Source organism: Humulus lupulus, chromosome 7, assembly GCF_963169125.1.
Source record: "Humulus lupulus chromosome 7, drHumLupu1.1, whole genome shotgun sequence".
NCBI classification, from domain to species: domain Eukaryota; kingdom Viridiplantae; phylum Streptophyta; class Magnoliopsida; order Rosales; family Cannabaceae; genus Humulus; species Humulus lupulus.
Genome location: NC_084799.1, coordinates 143,768,180 through 143,784,451, shown reverse-complemented (window position 1 = coordinate 143,784,451; position 16,272 = coordinate 143,768,180). Strand labels below are relative to the sequence as shown.

At 40.8% G+C, this 16,272-nt stretch overlaps 1 protein-coding gene and 1 non-coding gene across 2 annotated transcripts in view; one reads left to right on the top strand and one right to left on the bottom strand.

The window, feature by feature from the left end:
* Positions 1-217: 217 nt before the first annotated feature.
* Positions 218-16,272, bottom strand: part of LOC133792253 (uncharacterized) — a 69,273-nt gene continuing 53,218 nt past the window's right edge. The window contains exon 7 of the mRNA XM_062230161.1: positions 218-293. Within this exon, the coding sequence (XP_062086145.1) occupies positions 218-293 (76 nt within the window). The remainder of the gene's footprint in view (positions 294-16,272) is intronic.
* On the top strand, positions 5,711-5,817 carry LOC133792975 (small nucleolar RNA R71). The gene has a single exon (XR_009874438.1). It is a non-coding gene; the product is annotated as a small nucleolar RNA R71 (small nucleolar RNA).

Genomic DNA, 16,272 nt, shown 5'->3' with positions numbered 1-16,272 from the left:
TAAACAAGTCAGCTGCTTCCTTATTGACAAATAATTGCGTGTCATAATCAGCCGGGGGAGGTGGTGGTGGTGCTTCCTGAGTGCGGGATGAGGAGGCTTTCTTTGAGGAGGTACCTCTCGGAGGATTTCTCTTAGGACCCATTGTGTTTTTCAATACAAGAACAAACTAAACCCCCAAATTGGTTTTCAAGAACTTGAGTACAACTTCCCCTTGGTTTCACTCCCTCAAAACTTTCTGAGTAACAAAATCAACAGCCCAACCACTAATCCCAGAAAAAACAATTGACAAACCCCTTCAATGTCTCACAAGAAAAGCATAGCACAGTCCAAAATACCACAATGTAATCTATTCTCCAATAAAAAGCACTAGAATAGATATGAGACACTTACTTGAATGGCACAAGACTTCTTCTTTTTGTCTCTTTGGCTGATGGCAGTCTCAAGAATTGAGAGAGAAAAGGAGGTTTGAGTAGGTTGGCAAATTGTGAAAGTGAAAGTGAATGAGAATGATGGCTAATTTAGGGCTTTTTACCCCATATTTTGGACACGGGCCGCGGCATTACTTTGACCATGCCGCGGCCCGCATCAAATTTCCAGCCTAGAATGTCGCGGCATCATGGTATCTATGTCGCGGCCCGCCTCTTATTTCTGGGAAAAACTGGGTTTCAATGCCGCGACCCTCCTCATCCATGTCGCGACTCGCCCCTGGACTTCAAAATTCGTGGGCCTCTGGAACCCCCAATGCCGCGACATTATATGGCTATGCCGCGACCCTTAAGGATTCTCCATTTTTTTTTTTTTTTTGACATTTTTTTTATTTTTCACGTTTTTCACGATTCTAAAAGACCAAAAATAAACCAAATATCCATTGTTTACAAATACAAAAGTAAAATAAATAACAAGTAAAACATAGGGTGCCGCCTACAAGCGCTGTCGTTAACGTCATTTAGCCGGACGCTGAACCCCTCTTCAGAGAGGCTTCAGAAGGAGGATAGACTTTGCTTGATCAAAACTACCACCCAAGTAGGGCTTCAATCTCTGACCATTGACTTTAAAGGAATCACCTAAGTTGCCCCGAACTTCTACAGAACCATATGAAAAAACCTGAACAACAGTGAATGGCCCTGACCATCTTGACTTCAATTTGCCAGGAAACAGTCGCAGTCTTGAATTAAAAAGAAGTACCTGCTGCCCTGGTTGGAACTCTTTCCTGATTAAGTTCTTGTCATGCTAAGCCTTTGTTCTCTCTTTATAAATCTTGGCGTTCTCATAAGCCTCATTTCTGAACTTGTCAAGTTCATTCAGTTGCAACAGTCTTCGTTCACTAACGGCACTCCAATCAAAATTCAACTTTTTCATAGCCCAGAATGCCCTATGCTCCAATTCAACTGGTAGATGACACGCTTTACCAAACACCTACCTATAAGGAGACATGCCTATTGGTGTTTTGAATGTAGTTCTGTAAGCCCAAATCGCATCATCTAACTTTTTCGACCAATTTTTCCTCGAACTGCCAACGGTCTTCCCAAGGATGCTTTTGATTTCTCTGTTTGAAACTTCAGCTTGCCCATTTGATTGAGGATGGTAAGGCAAAGCTTTTTGATGATATACTCCATAACGAGCCAGCAATGCATCAAGTTGTTTATTCATAAAGTGTTTTCCTTCATCACTAATCAGAGCTCGAGGAGTGCCAAATCTAGTAAAAATATGTTTATGCAGAAAGTTAAGCACATTTTTACCGTCATTGGCTCTAGTTGCTGCAGCCTCCACCCATTTGGATACATAATCCACTGCCAATAGAATATATTCATTGTTGTAAGATGGTGGAAAAGGCCCCATGAAATCGATGCCCCATACATCAAACCGTTCCACTTCAAGAATCCCCTGTAAAGGCATTTCATTTCTTCTCGAGATATTACCAGTTCGCTGACATTTGTCACAATCCTTGACAAAAACATTGGCATCATCGAATAATGAAGGCCAATAGAAACCACTTTGTAATACCTTGGCCGCCGTTCTTGATGCTCCAAAGTGCCCTCCACATTGTTGAGTATGACAGTGATTAAGAATGGACTGCATCTCTTCTTCAGGAACACACCTTCTGATAACCTGATAAACACAGTGCTTATAGAGAATAGGGTCCTCCCAATAGTAGTGTTTCACCTCAGAAAATAATTTCTTTAATTGCTGCTTTGCCATTTCAGGAGGCACAATCTTGGCAACCAAGAAGTTCACTATGTTAGCAAACCAAGGGACAGCTAAAGTCTCACTTACCCCAAACAACTGCTCATCAGGAAAGTGATCATTGATTTGCACTGCTTTCTTATTTTCAGTCTCCTCCACCTCAAGTCTAGAGAGATGATCAGCTACTACATTCTCGCTGCCCTTCTTGTCACGAATCTCCATGTCAAATTCTTGAAGCAAAAGAATCCATCTAATCAGGCGGGGCTTGGCATCTTTCTTTGACATCAAGTATTTAATGGCAGAGTGATCAGTGTAGACAATCACTTTGTTACCAATCAGATACGGTCTAAATTTATCACAAGCAAACACAATAGCTAGCAACTTTTTTATTGTAGTAGCATAATTCAGCTGAGCATCATTTAGAGTCCGACTAGCATAATAAATAGACCTGAATACCTTGTCAATTCGTTGTCCCAAAACTACCCCCACTGCATAGTCACTGGCATCACACATCAACTCAAAAGGCAATTCCCAATTCAGAGCTATCACAATTGGAGCAGAAATAAGCTTTTCTTTCAAGAATTTGAAAGCCGTCAAACATTCAGCATTAAAATCAAAGACAACTCCGTTCATAAGTAGATTTGAGAGAGGCTTGGACACTTTAGAGAAATCTTTTATGAATTTTTGATAGAACCCAGCATGACCAAGAAAACTTCTAACACCTTTGACTGAAACTGGTGGAGGTAGCTTTTCAATGGTAGAAATTTTTGCTCTATCTACCTCAATTCCCTCACTTGAAATTTTATGGCCAAGAACAATCCCCTCTTTCACCATAAAATGGCATTTCTCCCAATTCAGCACCAGATTTGCCTTCTCACAACGACGCAGCACGTTCTCCAAGTTACCCAAAAAAAGGTCGAATGATGAGCCAAAAACAGAGAAATCATCCATGAATATCTCAATACACCGGTCTACCATGTCTGAAAATATGGCCATCATGCACCATTGAAATGTTGCAGGGGCATTGCATAGTCCAAATGGCATTCTCCTGAAAGAAAATGTGCCATAAGGACATGTAAAGATTTTTTTCTCTTGATCCTCTGGTGCAATAGCGATCTGATGATACCCAGAATACCCATCCAAGAAACAGTAGTAGCTATGTCCTGCCAATCTGTCAAGCATCTGATCAAGGAAAGGCAAAGGAAAATGATCCTTCCTTGTTGCCTTGTTGAGCTTGCGGTAGTCTATACAAATCCGCCACCCCGTTACAGTTCTTGTTGGAATGAGTTCATTGTTCTCATTTTTCACCACTGTCATACCACCTTTTTTAGGTACCACTTGCACAGGGCTCACCCATGCACTATCAGAAATTAGGTAGATCACCCCAACATCCAACCATTTAAGAATTTGCTCCAGTACTACTTCCTTCATTACTGGATTTAGTCTTCGCTGGGCCTCTATGGATGGCTTGCTATTCTCCTCCAATAAGATTTTATGCATCACTGTCGATGGGCTTATTCCTCTAATATCTGCCAAGGTCCACCCAATGGCCAATTTTCTCCCTTAGAACCCTCAACAGTTTCTCCAATTCTGTCTTTGACAGGTCAGTTGACACAATGACTGGTAAATTTTCATTCTCTCCCAAATAAGCATATCGCAAGTGATCTGGGAGGACCTTTAATTCCAACTGCGGTGGCTGCTGAATGGATGTTAGCGGTTTATCAGTCGTATTTGCTAATTCTTGAAACTTCTTCCAATATGGCAAGAAAGAGTTGATCCAGTTTACACAATCTTTGATCTCAACATCATCATCATCATCATCGACCTCATCACCCAATAATACTGCCTCTAAGGCATCACTGCTCATCCTTCTCTTGGAGACTGCCTTTTCTATCACATCCACACTAAAGCAACTGTCACTAGCCACCAGATACTTCATAGACTTGAACACATTAAAGACCACCTCATCTCCTTGAACTCTAAGCTTAAGCTCTCCTTTGTGAACATCAATAAGAACTTGGCTTATGGCTAGAAATGGCCTACCGAGAATAATTGGGACATCTGTGTCCTCCTCCATGTCCAGAACGATAAAGTCAGCTGGAAATATGAACTTATCCACCTTCAAAAGAACATCCTCAATAATACCTCGTGGATGTGTCAATGATCAGTCTGCGAGCTGTAAAGTGACAGTTGTTGGTTTTGCCTCCCCCAAACCAATTCTTCTAAACACCGATAAGGGCATCAGATTGATACTCGCCCCCAGGTCACATAAAGCATGTTTGCATTCAAATTTTCCAATGGTGCACGGTATGGTGAAGCTCCCCGGATCTCTCAGCTTTTGGGGTAGCTTTCTCTGTAATATCGCACTGCACTCTTCAGTGAGTGCTACAGTCTCATAGTCCTCCATCCTCCTTTTCTTTGACAGAATCTCCTTCATGAATTTAACATAGCTGGGCATCTGCTCCAAGGCCTCAGCAAAAGGAATGTTTATGTGCAGCTTTTTAAACACCTCTAGAAACTTAGAAAACTTCTTATCAAGTGTAGTCTTTCTAAGCCTCTGAGGGTATGGAACTCGAATTGGTTGCTCAATAACAACTGGCGGACTCTTTTCTGACTGTTGGTGGTCTTCAGTAACCTTTTCTGAATCAGACTGTTCACCCATCTCTTTATTCTAAACCACTGCCTGTGGAGGCCTAGGCTGCTCAGTTTGCTTCCCACTCCTCAGAGTAATTGCCTGAACTTGTTCCTTGGGGTTGACTTCAGTATTACTGAGCAAACTTCCCTGCGATCTATTATTGAGCATACTGGCCAACTGCCCAACTTGTGTCTCAAGGTTTCGAATAGAGGATCTGGTCTCAGTCATAAATTGAGTCTGAGTATTAGTGAGGGTCAACAAGGCTGCTTGCAGTTCATTAGGCCTTTCAGGTTGAGCTTGATTCATTGATTGTTGCGGCCTAGGCTGTTGTGATGATGAAGCTTGATACATGGGTGGCTGAGGCATGTTATTTTGAAATTGGCCCTGAAACTGAGGTTGTTGGCCTTGATTATTCTTCCAAGAGAAATTGGGATGATTTCGCCATCCAGGATTGTAAGTATTGGAGAATGGATTATTGAGTGGCCTTTGAAAGTTTCCCACCGCTTGAACTTGAGCATGATCCATAGGAGTGTTATTATTCATACTAATAGGCCACTGATCGACAGAATGAGAACCACCACACATTTCACACCTCACTGCCATCTGAACCGCATTAGCAGATACATGCTCTGTTGTAACTGCTTGGTCAAAGAGGCTACTTGTGTTGTTAGAGCAGTGATTACATCCAGCTCATGCACACCCGCTACCTTTCTGACTCCTGATGATCTTTCCTCAAACCATTGATGATTGTTTGTGGCCATGTCCTCTAGCAGCTCATAAGCACCAATTGCACTCTTGCTCATAAAAGTGCCACCCGCTGCAGCATCAATAATGGTTCTGGTTGTAGGACATAAACCATTGTAAAAATTCTGTACTAGCATCCACTGTTCAATGCCATGATGAGGACATCTTCTCAAGAGTTCCTTGAATCGTTCCCAAGCTTCATACAAAGACTCTCCATCATTCTGGCAAAAATTGTTGATCTCTCCCCTCAATTTAGCAGCTTTGGATGGGGGAAAGAATTTAGACAAAAATTTCTGAGCTAGATCTTGCCAGGTGACAATAGAATTTGGTTGCAGTGAGTTCAGCCAACTTTTGGCTCTGTCCCTCAGAGAAAATGGGAAAAGCCTCAGCTTAATTGCATCCTCACTCACCCCATTATATCTGAAGGTTCCACACAACTCCAAAAAATTAGACAAAGGGGTGTGAGGATCTTCAGAAGGCAACCCATTAAATTGCACAGAGGATTGCACCATTTGTAGAATAGCTGGCTTGATTTCAAAGTTGTTAGCCTCTACAGCTGGTGGGCGTATACTATTTTGTACTCCCGTCAGAGTGGGCAGTACATAATCTCTCAGGCTCCTCTCAGCATTGTTCTGACCTTGACCCCCTTGTACAACACCAGGAATTAGAACATTCATGCCATCCCCATCATTCTGTGCCATCTTCACAGATTTCTGGGCCTCCCTCTTGTTCTTTCTGATTTGCTTGCAAGATTTTTCAATCTCAGGATTCAAAGGAACAAGACTGTCTGCTCCTCTTCTGCCACACATATACCAAAATTCACCTGAGATAGACAAATTAAGCAACTAAACAGATTAGAAACAAGAGAAATCAAAATCAAATTAGAATAAAAATTAATTAGACTGATATTGATAATTGTTTTCAGTGGTCGAGGCCAAGGAACACCTTGGAGGTTAGGAGCTTCCTTGGACTAGCAGGATATTACAAATGGTGTGGAGGGTTCTCAAAGATTGTCACACCATTGAATGAGTTGACACGGAAGAATTAGAAGTTCACCTGGTCAGGTAAATGTGAGGGTAACTTCCAGGAGTTAAAGCAACGATTGATTACTGCTCCTATGTTGAGCCTCCCTTCGGATGGAGGGAAGTTTGTAGTGTACTGTGACACATCGAGACTGGAATTGGGATGCATGTTGATGCATAATGAGAAGGTTATTGCCTATGCTTCGCGGCAGTTGAAGGATTATGAACAGCTGTACCCTACCCATGATCTGGAACTAGCAACGGTGGTGTTTGCACTAAAAGTATGGTGACATTATTTGTATGTGGAGAAGAGCAAGATATACAACGACCATAAGAGTTTGAAGTAATTCTTTACCCAGAAGGACTCAAACATAAGATAGAGACTTTGGCTGGAACTGGTAAAGGACAATGATTGTGACATCCTTTACCACCCAAGAAAAGCCAATGTAGTGGCAGATGCATTGAGCTGGAGGGGCCTAGGAAAATTATTTAGTTCGATACAGATATCAAAGGAATTGGTAGAGGAGATGTCCAGAGCAAGGATAGACCTGGTTGTGGGCCGGTTAGCTACTATTACCTTACAGTCTACCCTCCTAGAGAGGATAGGAGAGGGTTAGTTGGATAATGCGCAGTTGCAGGAGGTTAGAGGGAATGTCCTAGCTGGAGTGGCTAAGGATTATTCTGTTTTAGAGACAGGTTTACTACGGTATAAGGATCAGATCTGTGTTCTGATGGATATGGGGATTAGACGAGAGATACTTGATGAATCCCATACTACACCATACTCACTCCATCCATGCACCATAAAGATGTACGAGGATCTACGAACTTTATATTGGTGGCCTGGGATGAAGAAGGACGTGGTTGAATACGTGGCTAAGTGTTTCACCTGTTAGCAGGTAAAGGCTGAACATCAGCGACCAACGAGATGGTTACAGCCTTTGGGCATTCTCAAGTGGAAGTGGGAAGACATTACTATGGATTTCATGGGAGGTTTACCCAAGATGGTGGGGCAATATGACTCAATGTGGGTGATAGTAGACAGATACACCAAGTCAGCTCACTTTCTGCAAGTGAGGACAACATATACTATAGATTAGTACATGGAGTTGTATGTGAGGGAGATTGTACGTCTCCATGGGGTTCCTATATCTATAGTATCGGACTAGGATCCCATTTTCACCTCCAATTTTTGGGTTGGTTTGCAGAGGTCTATGGGAACTCCGGTGAAGTTCAATACAACCTTTCATCCTCAGACAGACGGATAGTCTGAGAGGACAATTCAAATATTGGAGGAAATTCTTAGGGCGTGTGTACTAGACTTTGAGGGGTCTTGGAGTAAGTATCTCCCGTTGATTGAGTTTTCGTATAACAATAGCTATCAATCAACGATTGGAGTAGCTCCATATGAGATGTTATATGGGAGGAGATGCAGATCGCCCATTCATTGGGATGAGATGGGGGAGAGGAAGTATTTGGGACCAGAGCTGGTTTAGAAGACTAATAAAACTATTGAGAAGATTTAAGCTTGAATGCTCGCTTCGCAGAGCAGACAAAAAATATACGTAGATCCTAAGCGTAGGGACATGGAGTTCTAGGTAGGGGACCACGTGTTTCTGCGAGTTTCACCATTACGAGGAATAAGGAGGTTTTGGAATAAGGGCAACTTGAGCCCTAGATTCGTAGGACCCTTCGAGATCCTAGAGAGGATCGAATAGGTAGCCTATAGATTGGCTCTGCCACCATCATTATCAGAAGTTCACGAAGTATTCAACATCTCTATCCTTCAGAAATACGTCTCAGCTACGACTCATGTAATAGGGTATGAGGATCTAGAGTTACAGACAGATTTATCATATGAGGAGCGACCAGTGTAGATCCTAGATAGGAATGATAAAGTTTTGAGGAACAAGACGATTCCCTACTCAAATTATTATGGAGGAATATCAAGGCTGAGAAAGCGACCTGGGAGCTAGAGTTAGCTATGCGGGATCAGTATCCCGAGTTATTTAGGTAAATTTTGAGGAAGAAATTCTCAGTAGGAGGGGATAGTAGTAATGCCCCAAAAATACTAATAGGGTTTAGTGCCTTGATTAGCATGTCGAGAGGGCATAATCGGATATATGTGTGATTAATTGATTAAATGCGTGACTATGTGGCAGACATGATATATATGATGATATGACTATATTTATATGCATGTTTATAAGTATTAAATATGCATGTGGGCCCATTATTGTTTATAAGGGCATATCTATAATTTTGGCCCGTTAAAGGCATAAGTGTGATTATATGTGTTAAATTGTTGAGACTACATTATTATGTGGATATATTTGCAGTATACAGCATGAGGTGATCCTAGTGAGCAGATTAGTGGAATAGTCACAACGGGGTATAATACCCGACTCAAGGTGAGCCTAGGGGTATTTTGGGAAACTTAACATATATTTGAGACATATCAGGTAATGGGTAAGTATTTGGTAATTAGTTGGACATGACGGGGTTAATTGGGAATTTGTAGGATGATTCGAGGAATTAGCGGAAATTGGGGTTAATGACCATTTTGCCCTTAAGGGCAATTAGGAGGTTAGGTTGTACAAAGGGGAATGTTGGTCATTTTAATTAAAGAGATAATGTTAGGAGGTGATCAGGTAGAACATATTAGAACCTCTCAGCACATTCTCTCCCTCTCACTCATGTACTCTCTCTCTTCCTCCCTTGTGTCTTGAAGTTAAGGGAATTTTGAAGGAAAAAGCCAGGGAATTAAGCTTGGATTTGAGTATGGAGAACCTAGGGGATTAAAGCTATAATCAGTCAAAGAATTTCTCAGGAGATTAGGCCATCAAGTGGGGTAAGATTCTAACTTCTAATTACTAAATTTTGTTGGGTTGGTTTTGTTCAAGGGTGCATGGATTGGTTTCTAAATTTTGGATTTTAGGGAGGATTAAATTAATATATAGGCTATATGTGCTATTTTTGAAATGATAATAAGAGTTCTAGACTTGGTATGAGTTTTGGTGTATAATTGGGTTGGATTTTGAGGTTGTAGTTGGGAAAAATGCTGAAGAAAAAAACCAGGGATTTCTGGGTTCGCGGGGGCCCGCCGCAACCTAGTTCATGGGCACCGTGGCCTGCGTGCCTAGAAGACCTTGGGAGGGTTGGCTGTCTTGAGGGTATGTCATGACCCTAGGGGGAAAGTCGCGGCCCGCCTCCCCCCATAAGTAAGAGGTTGCGCCTCTGACTTGAGATGCGCCGCGACCCTTAGGGCCAGGTTGCGGCCTGCATTGGCAGCCATAGCCTAGGTTGGTTGTAAAGATCGGGTATTTAAACCTAAGCGCTCGAGATGAATTCTACTACCCGGTTTAGTAGAACTCGAGGTCCCAGAGGTTAGTATTTGTTTCCAAAACATTTAATTAGATTAGAATTTGATAATTATCCATTGATGCTTGTGACATGGTTTACCATTAAGGCTCAGGACTAAGGATCGTGCTCGAGAACATTCTTTATCAATTGCTCGGGATTTGAGGTAAGAAAACTGTACCCATGTGGTTGTGTATGGGACTGAGATTCCCTGTCATTGAACATATGTTTTCTGTGAATTATATATTTGTTGTGTGTGATTTGAAAGTACAGCCTAAGGGTGTCAGGGCTGATGATAAGCGTATTGAACGCAACTCGGCCTATGCGAGTTGGGATTAGCTAAAGAACTAGAGACCTTGGCCTAAGCGAGCCGGGATCACCTAAATAACTAGAGGGCTCAACCTAAGGGTGCCGACACCTTAATATTTGTATTACAGATTGAGTTAATACTTGTATTCTGTTGATTAATTGAACTGGTTGGATTGAAGTTTATTATATGCTATTGTTGTTGTCTACGTGGTGCAGGTAAAGGCAAAGGAATGTTGGACCAACCATGAGTGTGAGAGCTCTGGGGCGAAGTGTACATTGACAGTTGCTCGACCGCCACGACTGAGGGAATTAGAGGAACTAGAGCTCTAAACTGTGTTTTTCCATTTAGACTGGCTACTGTTGTTTTAACTTTTGAGAGTCGTTTCCACCTTGTAATTCTTATTTTTTGGATCCCATGTATTAAATGTTTATTTTAATGAAAATCAACCATTTTATAATCGAAATCTTTTAACCCTAACTTGTTAGATGACTATAGAAACATCTTTTAGTTCAAACGACCTAATTAGCGGGTCTTGCACTATTTTAAACACACAGTGTAATGGTCCTGGTTACCCAAGGTGTTACAAAATGTTAGGGTAAATTGTTAGATGGATAAAAGCATTTTATGAGCATTGTTTAAACATGATTTGGTGAAATTATGCTTGTTTTTTTTATATAATTTGTGAGTATAATGGTGAAACAATGTTTTGAAATACACATGTGATGCCTCAAGTGATATTTGATTTTTAAGTAAATAAAAAAAACATTTTATTTCACATTTAAATGGTGTTTTTATCAAATTAATACATGCAGATTTTGTGTATATTTTATGAAGAAAATATAGTTTTTTATCCATGTTTGTGATTTTAAATGAATTAATAGTTGCTGGAATTTTTGATTAAAAATAGGAAATGTCTTTTAAATGAGATAAATAATGTTAGTGCATCAAATAAATTATATCCTAAGCTATGTATATATAAATGTGATATTTTAAAAATATAAATATGAATTTTTCACATTTTTATGGTTTAATTCACTTATGATTTTTAAAACAAAATGAATAGATGTTGAAACTTTGAGTTAATAAGCTAAAATAATTATTTTGTTTAAAATTAATGAGTCTTACAACTAAATAATTCAAGTCTTAAATAATATAAGTGAAATTTCATTTTTCCCACACTTTAAATTATATTATTTTTCACATTTCAACATGTAATTTTTTTATTGATTTAGAATGGCTATTTTATAAAGGAAACAAGAAATTTATTAAATATTTCTAAATGGCTACAAATTTTGTATTTTCTATGCTAGTTAAAATAATAAATGGAATTATTATTAATGAGAAATTAGGAACATGCTAAATGACTTATTTTATAAAGTAAATATAATGTCTTAAATTGTTCAATCAAACTTTGGGATTTAAAGAAACAACGTGCCCACATATGCGTGTCGCTTGCAAATACATTTTTACGTTAAAAATATGCATATTGTTCAATCATATAGTTTTACTAATCAAACCATTTGACTGATCACCTCTATTGAACATAATTTGACTATTTAATTCAAATCGTTCATGACTTACAACAATTCTAATCATATAGCGGTCGTTCAACTCACGGAGATAATAGCAAATAATATTATCAACCTGCACGCAGAAGATCCCAAGAAGATATAAGATATAAATGCATAACACCATTCTACCATGGCTACAAAAATCACTGAAGATCTACAAAATATAAAGAGGTATTCAGGCACCTCTTAGATCACAACTACTAAAATCACAAGGTACTTTCTACTTGTTTCAATCATTTCATTGGCCAACCGTGCTTCCCCTACCCCAGTCTCCAGCTCGAGTGCCAGTATTACATAGTAATCATTGGATTTACAACAGTGCGGTCTGAGTGCACATACTATATTTCACAATAACCCAACAATTAAATTATCCCAGTAGCTAGCCAGATTCACATATCCATAATAAATTCACACACCAACTGGAGTCCCCCCTGAGTACCTCAGTGACGAATCAACAGACTTTCGATTGTGCTTCCCCTACCTCGATCATCAGTCCATAGTCAATTGGTCGTGCTTCCCATACCCCGACCATCAGTTCATAGCCAATCGACCGTGCTTCCCCTACCCAAGTCACCAACTCGAATACCAGTATTACCTAGTAATCACTGGGTTTACAATGGTGCGGTCCCAGTACACACACTAGATTTCATAATAATACAACAATTAAATCAACTTGGTAGCCAATCACATATCCATAACAAATTCACATGCCAACCGAGTTCCCACTTGAGTACCCCGATTGCGAATCAACAGACATTCGATTGTGCTTCCTCTTACCCCGATCTTTAGTCCATGGTCAATCAGTCATGCTTCCCCCTACCTCGACCATCAGTCCATAGCACATCAATAGTGCTTCCCCCTACCTTGGTCATCAGCACGAGTGCCAGTATTACCTAGTAATCACTAGATTTCATTGGAACATTCTGTACACTTACTAGTACCCCCTAGCCATTACTAATTCAACCCTTAATCAATATACTATAAAGAACTAGAACAAATAATACACTAGCATGTTTCAAGTTGTAGCCAACAAAGTTAAGATTAACTTACAACAAAGCAATTTACAAAGTTCACCCTAGTCATACCAACTGCATAGCATCGCAGAGAGGTGAAACTCATTCATCGACAAAGTACCCATAGATATAAAATCAAAACATGCTAGCATAATCATACAATTTGTTGTTCTTAATTACATAGACAAAGTAAGTACAACTACAAAATCAATTATATTCTAAATTGCCTAAAAATGCACTTATGTTCACATATCAATCTTTCTCAATTATTGAAACACCCATATCACATAACTAGGAAATACATACACGTTCATAGAGTCTGCGTCTATTGATGCAGTTTTTTGCCAACAGTGAATTATGAAAATAGCTGGGGTGGATTAATGCTTAATGGTAAACCGTAATAAGAAAATGGTATTTGAAAACCCTAGAAACGAAATATCAAGAACACTCGTCCCCTTTGTATGTGGTTCGGAGGTTAAAATCTCCCTAGTCCATGAGTCTGTATTATTACTGTTTATCTCTCTCTAAATTTTGACAGAACTTTTGCATTACAGAGAAAAACCACTACTCCTCTCCCTATCCAAGGTCTTAGTATTTATAGAGAAATTCCCAGGATAGGCATTGGGGTCATCACGTGAACCCAAATCCCTCGTGTGACCTGTCTCACACTAATAGCGGATATTACAATTTATATAAAGGTATGGTCTAATCATTAGGTAAAATTGATCATGGGTCATCAGGGATAACCAGACATGTGATGTCTGATCATGCACGATTATATTATGTGTCTGGGATTTCAGGGATTTGTGAACATGTAATGCCTGTCCACGCACGTCTATATAACGTATCCAGGTTTATAAAGATCCAGGGAAATGACAGATCTTTAGAATACCCCGAGCTGAGTGTAGCGTCAGCTCGTGTCTCGGATGCTATGCTTCATAAGTATTTCCAACTCGTGCCTATTGCTTTGTATTCATTAGCTCATGCCATTTACCTGGGGAATCGTGTTGTCTTTGAAAGGAAATATGAACGTGTGGATCATCTATTACAGTTCTTGGCTAGCCAGCTGTATCTAAGCTTTCTAAAAGACTCGTGCTGAATTCTAGGACGTACATTTGCCCCCCCCAAGTCCCTGCTCGTGTTCTATGACGTCATTTTCTTACTTACATGGTGGGCACTTTTAAGCTTCTGTCACGATTATCCAGGTTTGCACATTACTTAAGTACTAGACACGTGGAGCGCCGCAATTGGTGTCTATTTGGGTTTTGAGGATTGCATTAATGGCCTGGCCAACTTTTTGCTGCCGTCTCGTCTTTCGAAACACTATCCTCAGATCTTGCACTAGTTTGATCAGATGGTCCACGTCATTTTATGCCTTTTACATATAAATAAGGTTGGCAATTTCCAAGATTCAACTCCTTTCATTCGAAATCTTCCTACATCTTCTCTCTTCTGCATTTCCAAACCATTCTTCCTTCTCAGAAAAATCCAAAAACCTTCTATTGGAAAAACCCTCAGATACCAAGTTACTCAGTTACTCAAGAGTCTTCCAGGAACTCTCCCCTGCAAAGTCTACTTCTTTTATTTAAGAACACACTGTAAGTCTTTTGGTTTTGAAGAAATGTTTCCTTTACTGGTTTCTATGTTGTTTTTTTATATCATGCTCATCTGCACTTCACCGTAGTCAATATTAGGTTGTTCTCCAAATGTTTTTGGCACATAGGCTTCGACTTAGGTTTACTGAGTAGGTCTTAAAATATCTCTAGAACTGTGATATTCATAAAACTGGGTAATTTCTGGGTAAACTTGGGAAATTTATGGTGAATTTTAGGAAATACCCATTCAGGATATGGAAGATGAAAAGTTTTTAGGGTTCGAAACTAGGTTGCTTAGAGGTTACACTTCTTGGGTGGTTTTTCTTTAAACTTCCCCCCAAGGAGAATAGTGGCCTGATTTTCTGACACACAAATCCCTAAACATCAAGGGTCTGTTGAGGTACCTAGGCACGTATCGTAGGTAGCGCGTGGCATCACACCGCGGGCTGAGATTACCTCAGCTCGTGTATTAAAAAGCCTCAGCCTTCCTTTGTATTTTCTTGCCTTTATAAAAATTCTAGGTCGTTTACTAAGTGATCCATTGTTCTTGTTTTCCAAGCGATCTAATGGCGCCCAAGAAGAGTGCACTCAAGAAGAGCGCAGGCGGCTCATCGTCTCAACGAGCCAACGAGGGAAAAGAGGTTGCCTCCGAATCCCCTATCCCTCAGTTTGGCCCCATGGTGGAGGAGGAGGTCGTGGTCGGACTTGATGCATTCTTCAAGGAAGAGAGAATAGTCTCCAAGATCACAACCCAACGAAGGGTCAACAAGATAATGTTGTCCAACAACATTGAGGTCTGGACTGGCGTCCTCATTGCTCGGCCTCCATTTGAAGGGGAACGGAGCTGCGCACCACTCTAGGAGGATTTTGGGCCTGGAGTGATGAGCACCTAAAGGCAGGACCCTTCCTTCCTCTCGATCAATAATTTGTTGACTTCCTCAATTACATGAAGTTTGCATCATTTCAACTCCCCCAAACTCATACCGACTGCTGGGGGGGTTGAAGTACCTTTTCCTGAAGCACGAGTGGGAGGTCCCCACCCCTGCAGATATTCTCTACTTTTTCTGCCTCAAGGCCAGCTCGGATCAACATGGGCGAGGTGAGGGGTTTTATTACTTGACCCGATTCCCAAACTCGCCCGCAGTCATCGAGCTGCCCAGCCATCCCAATGACTATAAAGATCAATTCTTTATGTTGAATGGGTTTTGCAACTGCGAACATCGATACGTCAATCGTCCTAGTAAGTCTTCTTTCCTTTCTTAGCTCGTGAAATTATTCTCTTCGTATCTAGAGTCTTCTCGCGTGTATACTAACTGAGTAGTATCTTCATACAACCATTTTTGCGAGGACGGCCAAATTTGTGACCCTTGGGGTTCAATATGACACTCTATCGAGGCTTCCATCTAACGAGAAGGATTACTGCCAGCTCGTGTCTGACGACACGATTTTAGCATGTAAGTTAATTACTGAAGGCCAGACTCTGGCCTTGAGAAGAACACGGGCTAACATCTCGATAGTCCGCGAGATAGCGCCTATCCCCGAAGGGGGTGCTAAAGCCGATGAAGGCGAAGAGCAAGAAGAAGACGAGGTACCTCTCATGCAAAAGAGTCGAGCTCCCGAGGCTGCTCGGGACCCTGATGTAGAGCGAGCTTCATCGGGGGCAGCAGCCGGCCCCTCCGGCCAAGGTAACCCATACCTCTTTAGGGACTTAGATAGGGTTGTCGCCGACCTTAGGCTAGTTAGCTTTAACCCAAACCAGCTCGTACATCGTCACCCTAATGACCTAGACCGTAACATAACCCTGCTTCAGTGCATGGATCATTTAGTGTTACGTCACG